Genomic DNA, 19,151 nt, shown 5'->3' with positions numbered 1-19,151 from the left:
AGAATTGAGTTAACGTTTGTGGGCAATAACTAGCCAACCGGTTCACTTAGTTTGTAGGAGTGTTGTGCTAGTATACCGGCAGCCCTTGGTTCGAGCTTTTTCCTATCATGTTACTTTAGTATTGTTATAGTCAATAAGCCTAGGTGTGGTTAGCGTACTGTAGGCCGAATATTTTCTTGGCCCAAATTCAAACAGCCTTGAGATTTAAATTAAACTTGGTACACGTGCAAATTTCCGTAAACAATATGCTCATGTCCAGCAAGATTCTACATAATATTTAAAGACTTGAATGATTAAATACATCTGCTGCTGCTGTATTAAAATTTTCATAACTAAGATTGTTCATCATTGTAAATACAGTGCTCAAGTTTAAAGCTGCATTCTCACAGACTGACTGTTTTGACAAAAAAAAATGTCTGAAAACCAGTGATATTAGATTGCTGATAGAAAATCAGGGAACATTTTTACATATCTTGACCGTTTTGACAAAAAAAGTCTGTAAACCAGTGATGTAAGATAGCTGATAAATCAGTTAATCTGTGAGATTGCAGTTTTAAAGGTGCAGGTCCCTCAAGGTCAGTTGGTAGGAGATCTCATCAAATTCAACGAAGAATCATACATTCAATGATGCAATTCAACTTATTCATTTTCATTAGAATCCGCATATAATGAACACCATGAGCTCTGTTTGTTTTTTGTTTTTTTTGTTTGTTTTTTTTGGGGAGGGGGGGAGGATTATGACAAATTTATTATTTCTGTTGAAAATGTCTGATACTTTCATACAAATTATAGCAAAACAGAAACAAATGGTTGTATAGAATTAAAATATTAATATTTATTTAATTATCTATATAATAAAACATTATAATGCACATTGTAAAACGTAAATGTTAAACGTAAATAAAGTACAAGGACATAAAAATATTTAATTATATATATATTTATATGATTATTAAATAATAATATCTCTTATGATAATAATAATAATAATAATAAACATAAAAAAGGTGTTGAATACTTAGCACATATTATATGTGTATGAATATCAATAATAACAGTCAAAAAACAGTTCAACCAACAAGTACTAGCATCCAACAAGTACTAGCAATGGGAATCCAACCAATATGACCTGACAACCTACAATAGCGGTTCAATCATCACTTCGTTGCAGTCAAATCAGGCTCAACTAGATATTCATCCATTAAATGCAGTCCAACCAACACTTGTGGTCAAACCAACACTTCTTGTCCATCCATTGAAAGTTGTTCAACCAAAACTTGTAAATCAACTGATTATAGCTGTCTGATAAACAATAGCTGTCTATCCGACAGTGATTCAAACAACACTAGTTGTCATCACACATTCTGTCAAACAAGCAGTCCAACCAACACTTCCGGTCCAACCATTTATAATTGTTCAGCCAACACGTATGGTCCATCCAATATAGCGATCCAGTAAGCAACAGATGTCCAACCAACAATAGTGTATCAACAGGCACTAGCTGTCCATCACGTTGCTACCTATCTAGCAGCCCAACCAATTGTAGTGATGTTCTTCATTGAAAGTAATGATCTCAGAAGGTATCATCAGCACATTTGAATCATATCTGTATAGAAAGGAATGGAACATAAAAAGTATATTTTTTATAAAAAAGGTAAGTTACTCACAGACTTATTTATGGATGGGTTTTAAGACAATCTGGACCCCGATTTAATTCCAGGCCTGGGTGTATGCGACTAGCCCGGTGGCCATCATAATATTTAAACATAACTAACTAGTTATAAATCATTCAGAAGACTACACAGGTGACAGGATAACTTTTATATAAATATTCAATTTCATTTACGTACATTCACAACTCGACATATACGAAATCTGCTCTGCAAATTTACTCCACCCACTTAATAAATTAAGAGTGTGATCGTGTACAATGGGTTAAATCTTTGATTTCTTCTACAAATATGAACTATTTATATACAATTTATTCTCACCATATCGAAAGGCGGTACTTTGATTGGATTAACTGCATCTCTGCTGTTGTATTTCTTCAAATTTGCTAGCGTCTTCCTTATTCACATTTTACCGGAAGTCATGCGCGCGCAAGGGATTATGGTAGTCCAAATAATTGTACGTTGACGGATTTTTTTTAGATTTTTGATATGGCAAATCCTTCACGTACAAATTGTTTAGTATCAAAAGTGGGTAGTTGTTCCGATCAGGATTCCCGGTTAAAGCATATAGCGTCTATAAAATATCATAAAAACAAGATATATTACCAGATAATGTTATTTTATATTAGTTCCGTACACAAAAAAATAAATATCCAACTTATAATTATGAGTTTGACGGCTTTTTTTTCATTTCATTCTGTCAAAACATAACGATATATACATGAAGGGCACCTGCAAGGCTTTAGGGCACAGTTTTAAATCACTCGGAACATTTCGGCCATGGCCGAGTTGTTACGATTGAATAACAAGGTCTATCTCGAAGCTTTGTCGGAGGAGGCCGAGCTATTACGATTGTATCGAGTTGTTCCCCTTCGCATAATTGTTGTCTGTGTCAGTCAGCTTTCGTTTTATTGGAAAGGTAAACAACTTGTTTTAATGCATAAAATGCTTGTTTAGTGCAAAATAACATTTCACTTACATGGTAAAATATGAATATAACTCTATGATCAATTTCAACCATAAAATACTTCCCTTTAAACAATTTCAATATTTTTAAAACACCCCCGTTTTTTGCACATTCCCGTTTAGACGTTAGGGATTGGAAGAATCCCGTATAACACGTCTATTATTTTAGACTAGGGATTATGGGAAACCGTAAAGTCGCGAATGGCATTTTTTTAGAAAAAATAGTCTTAGGAAGTGTTGCTAAGACAAGCCTCTGTACTGCTCTAGATCATAGAATTATTGATCACTGTTGTCAATCATGTGTTCGAGATTTTTATCCCTTTCGGATTTGCACTGTCAACTAGTAATGATGATTTGATATGTAACACACAAATGTGTGCCAAGTTTCAATAAAATTAATTGGTCTACAAAAAACTGGTCCATTACTGCAATGTAGACTGTACTGTCTCGTGTCCTGCAATGTGGTAATGACTTTCGTACAGGCTGAGTGCATACCTTGCTAGGAGACTGCGCCGGCGGTTTGACCTTTTCCTTGTCGCCAGTTTCTTCTTTCGGCTTCGATGAACCCTTTGATGAGGGCCCAGATTTCTTTGACCGGTTATAATACCACAAACCCGCTAAGCCTAAACATATTGGTGCCCCTACTGCCACTGCGATTTGCCATCTCTCCCAGCCTTCAAAGCTCGAAGAATATTCCTTGGTCGGGGCCATGATTGATCACATGTACTAGTCTTTTCCCAGGTTTTTAGATAAAAAAATCAGTGCAAGTCGGGAACCAGCCGTTGCGTTGTAAAAACTGCAAAATAGGTTATACACTACCAAATTATAAAAAACAAAATCACAGCATAAGAAAAATGTGCAACTAGGCCGCGCCTCGGTGCTTGCCATTATCATACAAGAAAGACCATTGATGCAAAGCATCAAAGGGCGCCGTTTAATAGTTTATGCATTTGTTATATGTTGAAAAACAAGGAATGTCAAGGCCAACAAGCATATTAAAATGCATCGAACCGCATCCATGAAATTCTCAAAATATTTGTAGTATTCTGCTTAACAACATAGGCTAAAGCATTGAAATTGTAGAGTTTCAAGTTGAACATTTCATTATGGGTGTGGCACATTAATGAACACGACAGAATTAGGGTGCTTTAATACCATGAGTATTTTGATAGTAATGCTCTGGTCAAGAAAAAGAGGCAAAGGGCAATAATTCTGTAATTAGCTGAAATACAGCTATAGTCATTGTGCACTGCACTTCCTCTTGTTGTGCTTTACCATTGAATGATGTTTAATGAAATTCCAAAAAGTAGTTTTCTTGTTATGCTACGGACAGGAAAAGGAACAAAGGGAATAACTCTTGCAATTCGCTGAAATAGAGTTATTGTTCTTGTACACTGCAGTTCTAATCATTTAGGGGGAGGGGGCAAAGTCACCATGCTGGAATGACAACTTGAATGGAAGAATAAGTTTCTTGATTATATGGGGAATTCATCATGAAAAAGTGACATGAAATAACCATTTTTGTAGTACTTTAATAAACATTATCATTTCGTATGAAAGTTACAAACATAAATAGAACATAATCATTGAACTGTTATATAAAAAGAGAACATTGTTTACTAGATGAAATGCATTTATAACATAACATGCCTTGTTTTTAGCTGTTTATTAATACTAAAATGTATGAAATTGGACAAATTGCATAAAAACTGGTCAATGGAGTTATTATGTTAACTTCTCCATTTACATGGTAAAGAACAGTTGAAAATGGATGTTTTTAGTCGATAGTGATATTAACACAAAAATAGCATGTGTCTTATAGGACAATGGCAAATTTTTCAAATATGATAAAAATAATGCATACAAACTGAATATGTATCAGACTATGCATGAAAGAAAACTGTTTCTATTTTTCACAAAGGTTTTGAAATACAACAATGCACATATAAGCATAAATAGGCCAAATATGCACAAAATAATAGTAAACAATGTGTGAAAGTGATACTGAACACTTAAAATAATTTATTTGTGTATTAAATGAATATATACCAGAACAGCAATACTAAATCAAGTCCAAAATGTATAATAACATGAAGAACACCCCTTTATGAATATCTTCATAACAAATCAGAGTACATGTAAACAATAATCATTTATATAATTAGTATCAAATGTGTCTACTTTAAAGTGTGTTTTCATTTGCATTAAATTAATATATACCAGAAAAGCAATTATAAAAATCCTTAAATGTATAAGAAACTGAAGACAACAAAGAATAACACCCATTTATGAATATCTCCAAAACAAATCAGAGGTTTCCTAAACAATAATCATTCATACAATTAGTATCAAATGTGTCTATTTTTTTGTGTGTCTGTTCATTATCTTTAAATGAACATCTTTAAAGTGAAACTCTTATTTGAAATCAATACATATAACAGAGCTTCCATTAAGAATTTGAAACTGGAAGTATAAACTTCCTGTCCATCAATTTTGGAAGTTTTACACTGAAAAGTGGAAGTTAAAATCTCCCGAATACAATATCTTTTTCCACTATTTTTCAATTAGAATGTTAAAAATCAAGTAATTTGTAACTTTAACTTACCAAATTCAAAGACTTATATTATAATAACTCATTTTATTTAATTTTATCATAAGACTGATTGAAATTGTGACCATAAAATAAATATTGACACAAGCTTTCTACTTTGGTGGTTTTCTTCAAAATTATGGAAGTTTTTGTACTTCCTAGAAATCAATTTTGAAAGTTTAAACCCATTTCTAAGGAGTAATATACTTCCTTTAATGGAAGCCCTGCATATAATTGTATTTATAACACACATCAAATTGACTGATAAAACAATAACTACTTACTAAATAATGCATTTACTGAAATATTGTTTACTGATTTATAACAAGCTTGTGACTCTGTTTATAATAGCAGAAAGCATGACAAATATTAAATGATTGGTGATTGCTAAAAGATTTACTGTGGTCTTCTATAGTATCACAAGGCAGAAATACCATGTTTTATGTTCATTCTTATTAGCAAATTGAACTCAAAATCCTTCATTAGAAACATTGTTGTTGACATCTATCAACCAATTTTGAAAAATCAAAACAATAATATTAATTTTGATAAGTCTTGTTTGGGAGTAAGAGTGCATCTTTAAAAATAGTGTGTGTTTTTTTCACTTTATATGAAATATGTACCAATTCAATTTGACAAATGAGACAAAAAATTTAAGTTAAGAAATAGAAGTAGTAATTGTACATAATACAAAACAACAACAAAATTGACAAAGCTCAATATAACAGGAAATCTATTTGAAAACAAAAATATTAAAGGCCATAATTATTTAAAATGAATTAAGGTATTTAAGTTATACACACTTTGATAAAAGCTTTCACCGACAACATAGTTATTATCAAGGTACACTATGGGACTTTTATCCAAATTTTGAAGATATTTTACCGTGAATTAAAGTTATTTAAGTTTCATTTCACCCAACCCCAAACTCCAAAGGCTACAAAGAGCGAAAAGTAAATATTTTGTCTATATTTGATTTTTGTTTGACATTATCAGAGCTTATGAAATAAACACAACAGTTTCTGGTGAAATAAACTTCAGTTAACAGAAAACATAAGTTCAACCGAACAGCATTATTGATACACATGCAAAAAAAACATTTTGATTGATCTTGTGAGTCTTCTGAACAGAGCAGTTTTTCGATGTTTGAAAATATAAAGCAGTTTTATAAATTCATAAAAAATAATTAATAATAAGACAACCTGCTGAAATCATTTTAAATCTTTTCTATGATGTCTAATGAACAATTTAAAAGACAATTTATGATAGTTTACCGTTCAATTTTGAAGAAAATATACATAATGTCATGTAACCATACATTTTTATAGCTAATAAAATGCTTAAAAATCAACCCTTTTCTTGTAAAAATTGATAAAGCTTTATTGGACTTATTCATAAAATGTAATCATTCAAATAAATGAATTTTACATATGATACTAACTCAGAATTCAGATTTAAAAACAATGAATGTACTTTCAAATTAAAATATGTAAAGAAACAAGAACACTATGTACATGTAGGCAGTAATGCCCCTACAAAAATGTCAGAGTGAAAGTTCTCAACTAATTTGTCTTTTTAATATTATAACATGTAAACTGTATCTGTAGGTAATCAATGTCTATTTGTTTTATTATTGTCAATAGTATTCTTAGAATGTAGGACTAAGTGAACCACTTCCCAAGTGAACCAGGACTAAGTGAACCACTTGGTGAGACGTAGTGAACCATCTATGGGAATATTGTCTTAATGTTATATTATGTTTCAGATTTTATTTTCCTGGTTATAAATGATTCAATTTATAGGTAATGAGAATATATTGTTAATCATATCAAAGTGTTTAATTATTAGAATTTTGTATTTTGATATAAAAATGTTTTGAAAAAGAAAAGAAAAATGAACAACAAAATACCTTTTTTAATCCTTATAATGAATATATATTATCAATACATCCTACTTTGTTGAATTTTATTCAATATATGTTCAAAAACTTCTCTATGTTTGTTATTTACACCTCAATCATGTCTCAAAAACAAATAAGTCTTAAGTGTAATTAATGGATAATTGTACTCAAATTTTAATTGGCCTTATCAGTTTGTAAACAGCTCACTTACAGAAGCTGTGAACAAACATAGTGACATATGACTTTTATTATATCAATTATTTTTTTTCTATTTGGAACTGCTAGTTCATGACAACACGTCTATTTTTTTTTTATATAAAACAAACATAACATACAATATATATACATATATAAGTGGAACAGTATCATTTAACAAATGAGGTGAATAGTAAACATTTGATTATGCCTTAATCGTATATTGTGATTTCATTAACAAAAGTGTTCAAAAAACGATTTGAATTGCTTTTATTGTTCAAGTGAGTTTGAAGAACTTTCAAATCATTATATAAATGGTACATAATATTTATCGGTTTGGATCTCCTTTCACAAATAAAGTATGTCTTATAAATGCAATAGGCAATCTGACTAAAAACAATGTTTACAATATTATACTCTTTTTGGTCAATTTTATAACCTATTACTATATATCCTTAACTTCTTTTTGTATTCCACATCTTTAAAAAATATCATGTATAGCATTCCAGAAAGTTGTCAAAAATGGACATTTATAAAAGTGTTCGTAGCCTTCTACTTCATTACAATAAATACATTAAGGGCAATCCTTCAACTTCCATGTAAATAAATTTAAATTTGTTGCTACAAGATTATGCAATACATTTATTTTGAATTGTTTGACTTTATTATCCACAATGGACTTATGAACAATACCATATATATTTGCTTATTCGTCATATCTTTAAAAGGTTTATTTTGGATAGTTTCAATTATATCAATTATTTGTACTGTAACATGTGTTGTTAATTTATTGATTTGTAATAAATATCATAATATTTATGCATCTATTGTATTTATGTTACTTTCATGAAGTGAAAAAAACTACTATTTTAAATGTCATGAAACGTAAAAGTCTTAAGTTTCATGCCTTTTCAATTTCTAACAGCTAAACAAACAGTGTGGCAAATGTGTGAAGTAATGCATTCAAATGGCGATAATTACTAGTTATTATCACCTTTCAGGCAGTGTGCCATCACACAATAGCCACTATATAATACATATGTGGTTCACTTGGTCCTGAAATGGTACACTTAGGAACTGGTTCACTTGTGAAATGGTTCACTTCGTCCTGCACCCGTATTCTTACATTTAGAATTTTTCACAATAAGTCTTCACTCTTCATCATTTGAAGTTTGGTCTGTTCCCATGCGTTTGTACTTGTAGTGTGTGCACAGATGATAAATACTCAATACTGAGTCAATGCTGATTTGGTTTTTATGCCCCTTCAGGGGTGCGTTTCAGAGACGATCGTTAAGGCAATCGTTAGCTGATTTTGGTAGTACGACCAAAATTACCGATCGGCACCGTTTCAGAGACGCAACGTGCACCTGCTTTATCGTCAATTCTGATCGTAAACCTACGACCGACTAGAGGCACTCGTAAACTTAACGATCAAGATGGCGGATGAAGATTTTCTCCATATCAAAGTATATTTTAACTTTTTATCAACATTTAAGAGTTTAATATTGCATGTAGCACGTTCACTGGTGTGGAATTTTCAAACAATGTTTAAAAATAGCTCAAAACAGTACGAAAATGTTCTATTTCCGCCGATCTGTCAAAAAAGGATTTTAACTGTAGAAGATGTAAGCTTTTTGTTATATTTAGTCAATGCGCTGACATTGTGTACATCTTAGGCATTGAATATGATGTAGAATTTGATTTGCTTTCATTGCTGTGTAACATGTCCTGTAAAACATTTCTTGATATTCATATTTTTCGGATGGTTTTTAATTCGGATAAATAAATGCCTGCACAATAAACAGATTCAATGTAATGTTACCGGCCTCTATGGCATATTATAGTCAGTGAATTATTAAACAATGTTACCATTTATTGAATCATGTCATGATATAAACATTTCATTCTTTTCCTTATAGTTAAATATCTTAATCTGGTGCTATTAAAGTCTGTAAATATACCTGTACTGTAAACACCACTGTCACAACCAATTAGTTGGTTTATTTGATAGGTTAATACCATGCACACTATCTGGTCACAATGTAATCATTTTAATTCATCTTCACTTGTAAAAGCTGATTGTTTTTACTAAGTTATCATATGTTCTTTGTAGAACTTTGCAGTATCACTATATGTATACATGTGAGCATTCAAATGACAAAAGATACATCTTTTCTTTTTTCAGACATACCATTTGATACTGTGTGTACAACAAAAACCTAAGATGAAAGATTGACAACAAAGTGTCATGGTCTTGATGGAATATGCTCACAGTGCTCCTCAGACCTCTTAGACATATATTTAATAATGGTATGGAAAAGGGAAATAAAATCTAATGCTTGTGTTATAAAATATAATATACTGTAGGTATAGTTAACATATGAACACATTGTCATAAGGACTATTAAAGTAATTTAACTGCAAAACCATTTTATGTATCTGCAGTTAACGCACAGGCTATGTGCAGATGATAATTGATATTCTATATTCTCACTTTTTAAAGTTTAAAATTCAATAGGACACAAACCAATTTTATGAATAATACAATGAATTTTATATTAATACCTTGTTGAGCATCTTATATATAAATTTTGAGCAGTTAATACTGGTATAACATATGTGATATTTAGCTAGGTATAAACATTGAACTAGAAATAAATTGGTAACAGAATGGTGTGTTTCATGTTTTCTGACATACCCTACTTATTTTCATTTTTTTTTTTAAATTAGAAATAGTTTTTATAAAATATACAAACATGTAAACTATTAAAAGGTGTAACATAAATGTATTGTTGTATTATGTTGTGCTGTATTAAACAATATATTATAACTTTTTGTCTTTTTCAGGCCACTGAGTCATCCAAGGTTTCAGACATCTAGAATATGCTCATGGTCAGTCTTCAAGATACTCACCCAAGCATTCCAATGTGAATAAGGATACTGTGACAAAACAGTACTTACCAACATCCACTGGAGATACCAGACCAAGCAGACTTTAAGCTACATATATATGGACACAGACAATACAATTCATTGCATATTCCAACACAGCATAAAATTTCAAACTGTTTCATAGGCAGTGAGGCATTTGTGCTAACCTCATAAGTTGAAATGATTTTTTTTTTAAGTTTGACTTTGAATTGAAAAAGCCATTAACATTTGATTTTCCAAAACATATATTTATACAGTGTCATCTGTCCATTTGTACATATTTTCCTCCAAGCATTTAAACAATTTTGAATTATAATGGAAAAATTTAAATGAAACATTTATTGAATCCTATGATAATATATGAAACACACACAACCATGGTTGTTCATGTAATATTACCATTGATTTAATTTTGATGAAACGTTCATACTACTTTTTTATAGAAATTTAGTGAATGTTTTGATATTTCTGAATACAAATAACTTGTTGTTGTTGTTATTTTACTTTGACTGGCACATCTTTCAACACACATTGGTGTATATAGTGTATACTCCAGTGTAGGTTATAAAATAATAGAAACAGTAGATAATATTTGCATGAAACTCTGAACATATAACCACTTTGACAATCTGCACCACTTATTAAGCTACTGTTTTGTTAAATAATGCGTTTTGATGAGACTAGCTTGTAAAATAGCTATATTTCTTTTAGTCATTATGTGTATCAAGTCTTTGAATCATGTCAGCAACTGTTTATTTTATCAAGTATTATGAATGGATCTAATATTCTGTTTATTTAACAGTTATCACAACGATTGACACAATAAAGATTGATTTATGAATTGTCTTCATACAACATATCCAACCAGTCAAAATTATATTTTTGAACCATTTCCCAAATGCAATACCTCTAACTCAAAGTGTTGATGCATAAAAGTATGAACTTTACCTTATATGAACTAATGCCAGTTGTTGGGAATACGAATCATTCATCATCATCATCATCATCATCGTCACCAACACCACCACCATCATCAATCATCAACAACATTTACGCATCATCATTGTCATCATCGTTACATCATAAATAGTATCATTGTCGTCGTACCATCACCATCATTATAATCATTATATTCATCATCGTCGTTGTCTCTGCATTATCATTGTCGTCGTCATCCCACCATCATTATCATCACCTTAGTCGTCGTAGTCCTTGTATTATTATCATCATTATTATTATATCATCATCGTCGTTGTCGTCGCATAATCGTTACTATCATCATCAGCACCATGCTGCACGTTTGCATTTACTTCTCAGGGCAGTCATAATACCCGTACTTTAAATAATAACTTTAAAATTAGCTGCCTGCATGAAACCAGTCGTATTTTGTTGTCCAATTTTATCAGAGTTACACAAAAATTTCTACGGAGAGTCGGGTTTCCCGGCAGAAACAGAATCATATTCATCATTGTGTAATAGTAGTCACTTGCAAGCACCCATTTTGATGTCATTATATTACTCATATTCTTAGAACAAATGCCTTTTGAATACTCCACAAGCAGCACAACGCATACGACTTACATTTAATTGTGAGGCGGCTTCCGATGGTTTCAACACCCACCCCAGTGGCGGGTCCAGGGATAAATAACTGGGGTGTACACAACCGTAGAAAAACGCTATGTATGTATCAGCATTTTACCCGAAAAGGTATCAATTTATGATTTAAATAAACTTCATTTTCTCGCTAACGACGGGGGGGGGGCACGGACCATTGTGCCCCCACGATATATAGCCGCCACTGCCTCCAACACAATGTTCTACTATAGATATAAGTTTGGCATTAGAAGCAAATAGTCAATCAGTTTGTATCGTAACATTAATTGATTCCATTATTGGATGTATAATTATTATTATTATTATTATTATTATTATTATTAATAAAAGACAGGTGCGCTCACCAGTTTAATATGACGTGACGTCATTTTACTTCAGACTGTGTCACTCGCTTTAACGCTGAACGACCGGAGAGTTTACGAGACGTTTCTGAAACGCCTATATGATTATCGTTAAATTGGTCGTTATTATGATCGTAAATTTACGATAATGGCAGATCGTAAAATCTATCTGAAACGCACCCCTGGTTCTTTACCCATCTAGAATGTTTAGTGCTGTAAAGGAAAACAAAATGTACTTTAAAAGCCTTTCTAACTTATTAGTATAGATAATAATACTGCCATACATATATACATATATAATAAAGTTAGGTGAACATTTAATTCCAATATCGATTAGATTAAAGAAAAAAGATTACCTCATGGTTAATCAATGCAGTAAACATAACAAAACAACATAAAACATAATTATTCCCATTCACATAATTACCGGTCCACACATTTTACATTTCCGGCACATGATATTTCAGATATTTCAGGTAACCAATCGGAAAACGTAAACGAATCGGGAACAGTTATTAAACTTATTTGTCGTTCTTCCGAAATAAAGTTTTGAAGATAAATTGAAGACTATCTATTCAACCATAAAAAGCATTTTTAACATCCATGCAATCGCCACCCATTTGCATTTTTTAATCATTATAAAATAACAGTAAAACCCAACTGTCAACCAACTTAAAAACCGCTCCTACCACTAACTAAAATAAATTCCCATTCCATAATAGGTGCGCACTTCAGTGCGGCGCCAACAAAATACATACTCTTTATTTAAAGTCGGGTATATGATAAGAAGGAACATTAGCTCAATGAGCTATTTTCCGACATGAATAACAAACAAACAGTACATAACATATCCGAAAGCATAACAATGAGCTTATGACATGGAAAGAAAAGTATATATAGATTAGAATAGGTACAAATGTTGCAACAAGTATTTAAATATGTTTCTTAATATATTCATACAAATAATTACAAAAAGAAAGATGGATTAGAGCACTGAAAACAGTCATAACATTAACTAGTTTTCCTGGCTGTACGTGTGGCCAGTCCACACGCGCTCAGTTCCCTAGTTGACTTCGTAACCACTGTAAAATGGTCAATACTTTCAAGAGTATAACTTAAAGGATAATAGTATACATTTAAATCGAAAAATTGTATGAAACATTATATACATGGGAATTACAGCATAGTACATTGTTGTGTAGTTGGTAAAAATGTTATAATTAATCTAACTTGATAGGAAAAATCTTTGGAAAGTGTTACTAAGAGGAGGTATTATATTTATCATGAATTTTAAAAAGGCACAAAGGCATTATTGCTCCCATAATTAGGTTGATCTCCACCCGGAGGCAACCATCTTATCCTTTGCCCGGTCACTGCTCTGACAATATCAGCACAGGTCTTCTACTGTAATGTTCCTGGAATCATGTAGTCCGGAGCCCGGAAAATAAACATTTCTGTTTTTAGTGAAATTTATAAAGTATTTGATTTTTGTTTTATCGCTATTACTTCTTTAGGATGATTTCGTGTATTTAATACTAATGTTATTGTTTTAGTATTAAATGTCTAAATTTAGTTAGTAACTCATAAATTGATACGAAAGTTATATTTTTAATGGTTTTCTACTTTTTCTAAAGATTGATAAACTTGACACCCCTACTCTGTAATGTAATTTATGTATAATGGTTTCACCTATAGGGTTTGTTTAAATGGACCATTCCATTTTGCTCACCTGATTGTTAGGGTATAAAACCAGCGAAAGACATATAAATGGTTTGTTCGTGTCTTAACGCCGATGTGAAAACATCACGTTAACATATAGGGAAGCTTTGAAGTTTCTTTTTGTACTGTTTAGGGCGGGTTCTGAACTATTGGAGACTAGGAGAATTAAAGTGAAGCATTGCGCTACAGCTTCTAGTTTCCAGGTTCGGACATCCGCGGGGTTTCTTTTTGGCCTCTTAGTAAGCCTGGATCATTGCGATAAAGACGGAACAGGGTCAGTGGTTTGATTCTCCGTACGCTATACAATTAGGACTGCGGGTTTCACTGATATCTTGTGAGATTGGTTTATAAGCGTTTTGTATGCTGGTCCTGTCGAAGTTATAGCATAGGTGTTGTAGGGTTTCTGTTTGTGCGTTCTTGGTTTTGGGATAATTAAACATTGATTCTTGAACCATAATAATTATTTCCAAACATTGTTAATCGCGTGTATATATAACTTATTTCATACTTAATTTTTGGGACAATGCAGTCCGAGAATAGGTTTATAGTTTAATTTAAGGTAGCGTGTCCAAGCTAGCTAGGGAAGAAACGTTACACTACCGTGTGTAAGAATGTTAATTGAAATTGTTTAGTCGTAATACCTTAACAAAATACTTGCCGAAAGAACCCCACAAGTACTTGTATGTGTTCGACAGATGTTATACAATAAAATTAAATTGTAACATTTTGAATATGATATACTCAAAAGGGACTTTATTCATAAAGCATCTTAAGTCATTTAAGTATCTCAATAGCCATTTGATATAATAGAATTGACCTTATTGAGAAAAACATACATTGATGTTAAAAATACCTATACAATTCCTTTTATTTGACTCTTAATATTAAAAAAATAAAATAATAAAAAAAGTTAGGAAATGAATTAAAACGGCTTTAATGTTGGTGACTTTACAGCTTTGGTTTCAACACTTGAACAGCAAATGTCAAAGGCAAGGTCATTGTCTATTTAATATGTCTTATCATTTTCTATGTCTATTTAATATGTCTTATCATTTTCTATCACTTCCGTTTCAATTGTCACACTAATAAAATCTTCTTCGACCTCTTGCTTAGCCAAACTTGTCTTTTGACCAAATCTAGTGCTTGCGTTATCTTCAACAGATTCAGCATCATTATCACCAGCCTTTTCCCCTATAGTTACAGAGCACCGAAAGAGAGTGAAATTGTTATGTAACGATATGAGACCATGCTCATCGTTGGTTAATGTAACGGTGTGTAATAATGCAAGGCTTGAGAACGTACTGTTTTGTTCTGCTGAAATTAACATATATTTCGATGAAATCAAAAGTGTTTAGATATGTCTTTTTGGACATATTTGTGTTAAAAGAACTTTTATTTGCACCAACATTACTCATATGCCGACCACGGTACGCGCCGTGTTTAAAAAGATAACTCACGTGCATACCTATCCAATGATAGAGACCAGAGGTCACGTGGCCTATCGTTAGCCTATCCTTCATAGCGGGACATATGACAGACCAATTTAATCTCATTTTCTCATCGGGTCATTTTCCAACACCATGGATGGAAGGAATTATCGTTCCTGTCTTCAAAAAGGGCGAAGACGCGATGAGTAACAACTAAAGGGGAATAACTCTTATGATCTGTTTAGCAAAAATATATTCCTCACTAATAAATAAACGACTGACTTGTTGGTGTGAGAAATACAACAAAGTAACGGATGCACAATTCGGTTTCCGTAAGGGTTTTTCAACAACTGACGCCATTTTCTGTTTAAAATTCTTAATTGATACGAGGCTAAATAACGGACTTCGTCTGTATTGCGCATGCGTGGACATGAAGAAATGTTTTTACAGCGTGAACAGAAATGCTCTGTGGTTAAAGATGTCTAAAATAGGAATAAATAGTAAACCGCTTAGAATTGTGAGATCAATTTATGCTTTTTGTTAGATCTAAAGTTAAACATTGCAATCAATATTCAGATTTTATCGAAATAGCGGTCGGTTTAAAGCAATGTGATATTTGTTCTCCTCTTTTCTGGTCCATCTTAATTTATAGAAGACCTTGAACTATATTTACAGTCAAACATTGATAGTTGAATTACAATTGAGGAAATCAGTCTTATTTTGATGTTGTATGCTGACGATATGGTGATTCTAGCCGAAACAGTAGAAGACATGCAGCGCAGCTTGGACAATCTTAAGGCATACTGTGATAGATGGGGACTAACAGTAAATGTTGATAAAACAAATATTATTGTGTTTAGACGTCGCGGTCGCTTACAAAATGATGAACACTGGATGTATGGTGTTACTTCTCTAGAGATTGTAGACAACGTTAATTGTTTAGCCTTTTAATAGGAACGATTTTAACTGTTATGGGTCATTCAATTCAAATGTACATCTATTGTGTGGAAAGGCCTTAAAGCTGCACTCTCACAGATTTACCATTTTTACAACTTTTTTTATTTTTTGTCTTGGAAAGAGCAAATATTTGTGTAAATATCTTCAAACCAATAATATAAGATTGCTGACAAAAAATCAGACCGTAGATTTTCATATTTCCGTTCAAAAATTAATGTTTTATGGCCTAAACCGTTACTAACGGTTTAAGAAAAATGCATAAAACATCATTTTTTGAACTTAAATACAAATATCTGCGATCTCATTTTTTGCCAGCAGTCTTATTTAACTTGTTTCCATGGATATTCGCAAAAATTGGCTCGTTCCAAGACAAAAAATAAAAAAGTTGTCAAAACGTTCAATCTGTGCGAGTGCAGCTTTAAAGGCATTAAACGTGATGTTGTTCAATTTAAAAGAGTTTAGTTTTACAGCGAAGACAAAATGCCAACTGTTTGATGCATTTATAGTGTCTATACTCAATTATTCATCAGAAGTTTGGGGCTTTACAAAATCAAAAGAAATTGAACGTATACATTTGGGTTTTTGTAAACGAATTTTGGGTGTTAAATTGTTTGCAAGTAATGCTGCTATCTATGGTGAACTGGGGAGCCGCCCGCTATTCATAAACATTGCTGTGTTCAGAGAATTGCATAATGAAAACATTATATGTATGTTCCTCGAATGATTTACTAAATAACAAAAATAACTGGTTGTCAAATGTGAAAAACTTGTTGTATATATATGGTTTTGGTGAGGTGTGGGAACAGCCTTATTTAGTTGATAAAGATATATTTTTACTAAGCTTTAAACAAAGATTATATGATTGTTATATGCAAGACTGGAGAGATTATATAATGAAAAATTCAGTATTATATGTGTATAAGGAAATTAAAGTTAGCTTTGAACATAAAAGGTGTTTAAACATAATATAATCGGCCGTATAGTGCCCATGTAAGTGCATTAGCCGTCGAGAAGATAATTAATGCAAAATTTCAATAACAAATAGCTAAAATAGGTACAAGAATGGTAGACTTGGACTGAAAACACAGTTTGAAGTCACGCAATTTTCTATTTTCATTTTGTATTTTGTAATCAATTAATCGCTCAGCTTATCGTGTCACTTAAAATTCGGCAAACCCAAATCACGTTGGACCCCCTGATTCACTCGGCACTCTGAATCCCAAACTACCAGCTGGTTGGTAGTTATACCGAATAACCATCTGGAAATGATTGAAAATTGGCAAATGTAGGAAACATATTCCAATAAAACAGTGTTTGTAACAAAATAACATTTGGCTTCAGACTAATTCACATGTGTACCTTTCAATCATAAAACAGGACAATATCTGAATCCCCAATTTGCAAATGGTCGGCAGTTTGATATTCACAAATAACATTTTAATATGAAAATTAATGCTAACACTAACACTAGTTACTATGTAGTTGATAATTCAAACCACCAACTGGTTAAAAGCAGGTAGTTGAATATCCGTATAGCCAACTACAAACTAGTAGGTAGTTGCATATTCGAATACCCAACTGAATAACGTTGAGCTTTTCCGTCATGTGTGTTTTTCCCTTCATATCCGACTTGAAATAAATATGCTTGTATCTTAAGAGCCGAGGTTGCAGTCACTCCACGTGCTTTCCGTCGTAGCAAATGTTTTCGGTTCCTGGTACCACAACCTTAATTGTACCAAGTTACCATTTCGGCCCTTTTGGGAATTATGATCACTTTGAGCAATTTCAAGGCAGACAAGATGATTAAGCCTTCGTTAATAGTTGAACTATACGGTTAGACGATTTTACTGACTTAAGGGAGTGCTAATCCTAGTGGTATTGAACAAACTATTCTCTACATTAAACAAAACTCTTTTAACAGTTTTATCTATATGTGCAAAACTGTACTACTAGAATGGTACATAAGATCATTGTGGATCACCTTAAAAAGGGTTTTCTTCGGCTACATGTAGGTCTTCGAAATTTAGTCTGTACAAATAGATACAAGATACAAGAATCTTGATCTAAAGTCGGGTACATTGTTACAACAATCACTAGCTCAATGAGCTATTTTTCAAAATGAATAACAAACAAACATTTTGATGATGATGATGATGATGATGATGATGATGATGATGATGATGATGATGATGATGATGATGATGATGATGATGATGATGATGATGATGATGTTGATGATGATGGTGTTGGTGGTGGTGGTGGTGGTGGTGGTGATGATGATGATGATGATGATGAGGATGAGGATGAGGATGATGATGATAATGATGATGATGATGATGATGATGGCGGTGGCGGTGGCGGTGGCGATGATGATGATGATGATGATGGTGATGGTGATGGTGGTGGTGGTGGTGGTGGTGATGATGATGATGATGATGATGATGATGATGATGATGATGATGATGGTGATGGTGATGATGATGATGATGATGATGATCCAGCCGAACCAAACTATTTCTTCATGACGATCGGAGCGAGACGACCAATTATAGAATCGCAAATGGACAAATGATTCGGTAAATTAAATTCGGAGCCAGGCTGTTGGTAAACAAACAGATTGGTGGCAGAATTTAAAAACAAACAATCAACAAAAACGTTTCAATTAAACAGTTAAAGAAAGTATCTATTTAAAAAGTAAAAAACATTTATTGGAAACTAATGAAATGTTTAATTGCTGCAATAAAGTTACACCTCTATTTACGTTTTACCTTCGTCTGATTGATTTTAAAGTTTAAAACAAAATTCACGTGCATTCTAATGAAATAGGTAGCCAAATGCACA

The 19,151-nt window shown here is 32.3% G+C and overlaps 1 protein-coding gene and 1 long non-coding RNA gene across 2 annotated transcripts in view; one reads left to right on the top strand and one right to left on the bottom strand.

Moving 5' to 3' along the window:
- Positions 1 to 5,961, bottom strand: part of LOC128243150 (mitochondrial import receptor subunit TOM70-like) — a 30,318-nt gene extending 24,357 nt beyond the window's left edge. The window contains exons 1-2 of the mRNA XM_052960721.1: positions 5,242 to 5,961; positions 3,132 to 3,432 (exon numbers count right to left, since the gene is read on the bottom strand). Coding sequence (XP_052816681.1) covers positions 3,132 to 3,347 — 216 coding nt within the window. The 5' untranslated portion in view covers positions 3,348 to 3,432; positions 5,242 to 5,961. The remainder of the gene's footprint in view (positions 1 to 3,131; positions 3,433 to 5,241) is intronic.
- Positions 5,962 to 8,863: 2,902 nt separating this feature from the next.
- On the top strand, positions 8,864 to 11,076 carry LOC128244954 (uncharacterized). The gene is made up of 3 exons (XR_008263015.1): positions 8,864 to 8,946; positions 9,507 to 9,631; positions 10,169 to 11,076. It is a non-coding gene; the product is annotated as an uncharacterized LOC128244954 (long non-coding RNA).
- Positions 11,077 to 19,151: the final 8,075 nt, after the last annotated feature.

The sequence above is a fragment of the Mya arenaria genome, chromosome 8 (genome assembly GCF_026914265.1).
Source record: "Mya arenaria isolate MELC-2E11 chromosome 8, ASM2691426v1".
Lineage (NCBI taxonomy): Eukaryota > Metazoa > Mollusca > Bivalvia > Myida > Myidae > Mya > Mya arenaria.
The sequence above is the reverse complement of the archived record's forward strand: the minus strand, read 5'-3'. Positions and strand labels throughout refer to the sequence as shown.